This window comes from Sinocyclocheilus rhinocerous, unplaced genomic scaffold (assembly GCF_001515625.1).
Source record: "Sinocyclocheilus rhinocerous isolate Xijiao unplaced genomic scaffold, SAMN03320098_v1.1 scaffold286, whole genome shotgun sequence".
NCBI classification, from domain to species: domain Eukaryota; kingdom Metazoa; phylum Chordata; class Actinopteri; order Cypriniformes; family Cyprinidae; genus Sinocyclocheilus; species Sinocyclocheilus rhinocerous.
The window spans coordinates 895996-900006 of record NW_015632405.1 but is presented as its reverse complement, the minus strand read 5'-3'; the positions used below and the strand labels follow the sequence as shown (position 1 = coordinate 900006).

Sequence of the window (4011 nt, the reverse complement as noted above, 5' to 3'; positions counted from 1 at the left end):
ATAAGACTGCTATTTCAAGTTTTATTTGAATTATGTAGCCTCATTTGTTTATTTTAATGTTAAATTCAATTGAATTATTAACTTCACCAACTCCTGCAATCCCCTCATGGTTTCGTAAGAAAGAAAGAAATAACCAAACAATGTCTTAAAAGTAGACAAAATGTACCCGAAAAGAGATCTCCAAGTTCTCTCCACCCCAGATGTCCATGCCGCGGTCATACTGACCAAGCTCATAAAAATAATTCCTGTCCATGGCGAACAGCCCACCTGCCATCGTGGGAGACCTGCAGAGAAATGTGACTGGAGTCATACCAGCAAAAGTATGAACAAACCCAACTGAATTTCTTTCACATGACTCTAATGAGACAAGCATAACGTGCGCCTATACATGAATATCTTTCTAAAATTATTATTATTTTTTTTTTTTAATAAAATGAAAGTTTTGATTTAATATTTCTGTCACTAAATATGTCCCATACTTTAATTAAGACTTCTCCATTATTCTAAAATCTGAAAAATAGTAATAAAAAAAAAAAAGAGCAGATGTGTCCAAACATTTGAATGTAAATGAAAGGGGCGAAAGGGCAGACAACTCTGTGAATCCATCTGGGAGAATAGATTCCAAACAGGACAGTCTATGACTCCAGGGTTAAAGTGTTGGCCCTCATCCCCATCCATTAAAAAGCAGCTTCAGGGACAGGATGTGCAGCAGTGGGCAGGGCACAGTATTATATAGGGGTATGCATTGTGACAAATCTCACATCCCATTTTGAGTTATTTTGTCACAAAAAGATATTGTAATGCTACAAATAAATATTACAAATAAAATATTTATTTATTTATTTGATACTTAAAGGGATAGTTCACCCCGAAATGAAAATTCTGTCATTAATTACTCACCATCATGTTGTTCTAAACCCGTAAGACCTCTGTTCATCTTCAAAACACAAATTAAGATATTTTTGATGAAATGTGAGAGCTCTCAGACCCTGCATAGACAGCAACGTAACTGTAATGTTCCCAGGTCCAGAAACGTAGTAAGGACATCGGTAAAATAATCCATGTGACAACAGTGGCTCAACTTCAGTTTTGCGAAGCTACGAGAATACTTTTTGAGCGTAAAGAAAACAAAAATAACAATTTATTTAACAATTTTTCTCCTCCGAGTTACGTCTTCCGCCATTTTAGAGTATCACATATTCACAACACATACGCACGCTTTCCCCTAAGCGTAAACAACGCTGATTACGCAGATTACGTTCATGCGTGCGCTTTCTCCTCCGAACGTAAACAATGCTGATTACGTCGATTACACTCTTGGGTACTTTCCAAAATGGCAGAAGACGTAACTCGGGGGAGAAGAATTGTTGAATAAATTATGTTATTTTTGTTTTCTTTGCGCTCAAAAAGTATTCTCGTAGCTTCGCAAAACTGAAGTTGAGCCACTGATGTCACATGGACTGTTTTACCGATGTCCTTACTACGTTTCTGGACCTGGGAACATTACAGTTGCATTGCCGTCTATACAGGGTCTGAGAGCTCTCACATTTCATTAAAAAATATCTTAATTTGTGTTCCGAAGATGAACGGAGGTCTTACGGGTTTGGAACGACATGAGGGTGAGTAATTAATGACAGAATTTTCATTTTGGGGTGAACTAACCCTTTAATGGACTCGAAGCAAAATATTTTAAAATGTGCATTCAAAATAGAAAAGTTCACAGAAAGTTTGCATCCTAGCATTATGTAAGACACACTGGTTATACCTGATGGCTCCATCGGGGCTGTTGAGTTCAGACATGGGCACTGGATCCCATTTAAAGTGCAAGCCCCAGTTGAATCCCCCCCGCACGATAGGAGAGGGGCTGTATACTAGTGTGTCTGCGCTGATGATGTCGATGACTGGGCAAACCACATTTTTTCTGTTCTCTTTGATGGGCGTGAGCAGAGGCTGGAGCCATGCCTCATTCACCTCACAGTGACTGTCCAGAAACACCAACACCTCACCTGAAAGAAAAAACAGCAATGAAGACAGCCTTACTGAAGGATATAGTAATAACAACAAGAATAAAAACTGCTCAATTCATATGAATTACTTTTGATGTCTTTATGAACTTTTTGAAGCGTCAGAATTTAGGTTGCATGGACAGAAATGTACAGAAGGTTTCGTCAGTTTGGAAATCAGTTTTATTGGGTGAACTGTCCCTTTAAGGTCAGACCTGTAGCGTGAGATGCCCCAATCATCCTTCCACGGATCAGCCCCTCCCTCTTCTCATTACGAACTAGCTTCACTTTCTTCTGCAGGTGCTGCTGTATGTAAGAATCCAAGTCTTCCTTCAGATCATCTGTCAGACAAACAAAGTCACATCTGATGAGTCAAACATCCAGCAATCCTTTCGACTTCATTTCTAACCCTTCTTTCACATTAAATAGCTAACATTTTACAGGCAATGGTTAAATCTAGGGAATCTGAAAGCTACAAGTCTTTTGGATAACAACTCTTAAGACAAACAAGAATTTGACAGGTGCTTTAAACAGTTTAACATGTTTAGAATATTTTCTGGCCAAATGATTAAGTGCACATACACACAGACCTAATATCTGGGTTATGATATGTTTAGTGCATTCAAACGGTGATAGTGCATTCAACTCTTTTACTCGTACGTTTCTCTTCAGTGCTACTTGCGCAGTAAAATTCTTTACTTGGACAGTTAATTGAGTGTTGACCTAATTCTACAGTATATTTTGTCCTCCCACAGACTTGCTCTGAATTCAAATCTATTTTTCCCCAAACATATACAAAAATGTTGCTAAAGCATGCTAAATGAGTGTTATTTGAGTCGCTTGTGTGAGGAGATCATGAGTGCCAGTTGAGCCTCTTGACAGTGAGATATCTCACTAAGGTTTAGAACAAATCCAACTTGTCAATCATTATCACGTCTTGCTTCAGTGAACCAAAACAAGAGACGAGACGACTGGAGATGTTGAGAGAAGTAAAGTAGCTTGCCCAGTTCACTGTGGTCATCCACCAGTATGATCTCATGGAGCAGGTAGTTTGGTGTGCGATCCAGAACGCTGTGAATCGTCCTAAGGAGGGCAGAGAACGCCTCATTGTAGAAGCAGATCACTATGCTGGCTGTGGGCAAGGCCACGGGATAGATCCGGTCTCTGCACCTGTTGGGAACAGTGTTCATGTGATGATTTACAGCAGTATCACACCAAATCACACGTCCCTTCACCTCCATTTACACAACATGGCATGTTTTACTCAAAATCATGTGCACCTTGACCTCATAAAATGCTCATTTCTCCAGGTCATAAACAATGGTTTACCTGAAAATAAATTATTTACTCACCATACTATAATTAATTACCATACTATAACTATTTACTCCCCATGTTTTTTTTTTTTGAAGTATCTTTTAGGGCTGCACGATTAATCGAATGTGATTGTCATGCGCATCTTGTCAGTAAAGCCGGTTCTGTGATTAGTAGTAAATCTCCAGCACATGCTTTCAGACGGAGCAGCGTTTAACTACACAGAGCCGTAGTTCACTGACAAGCTACGCAAAATCGCGTTCATAATCGCAGACGATGTAATCGTGCGATTATGAAATCGAACAAATCGTTCTGCGATTATGAAAGCTGTTTGCGTAGCTTGTCAGTGAACTACGGCTCTGTGTAGTAAATGCTGCTCCATCTGAAAGCACGCGAAAATACCACATTTAATAACATGTTTTCACTCCAAACTCACTTCGATTTAATAGATTAAATGCACTAGAATTTTATTGAATAGTATATGGAGACACATTTTTAATTAAAATATTTATATTAATCAAAGATTTATTCACTTTTAACGCATCTTATTTCGAAGTGTACAGAAATACGTGATTTCGTATGTCGTTTAGTTATGATTATTTCATTTATTCACTATACTATTTATTACTAATGTCTCATTTCAGTTTTAGTTTGGCTCTAGTTTTGTATTTATTCCAGTTTATATGAAAAGGTT

General features: G+C 38.2%; 1 protein-coding gene across 1 annotated transcript in view; it reads right to left on the bottom strand.

The window, feature by feature from the left end:
• The window catches only part of LOC107742260 (polypeptide N-acetylgalactosaminyltransferase 11-like), a 16342-nt gene that overhangs the window by 6323 nt on the left and 6008 nt on the right, over positions 1 to 4011 (bottom strand). Inside the window, exons 4-7 of the mRNA XM_016555161.1 lie at positions 3007 to 3173; positions 2219 to 2344; positions 1766 to 2006; positions 167 to 284 (exon numbers count right to left, since the gene is read on the bottom strand). Coding sequence (XP_016410647.1) covers positions 167 to 284; positions 1766 to 2006; positions 2219 to 2344; positions 3007 to 3173 — 652 coding nt within the window. The remainder of the gene's footprint in view (positions 1 to 166; positions 285 to 1765; positions 2007 to 2218; positions 2345 to 3006; positions 3174 to 4011) is intronic.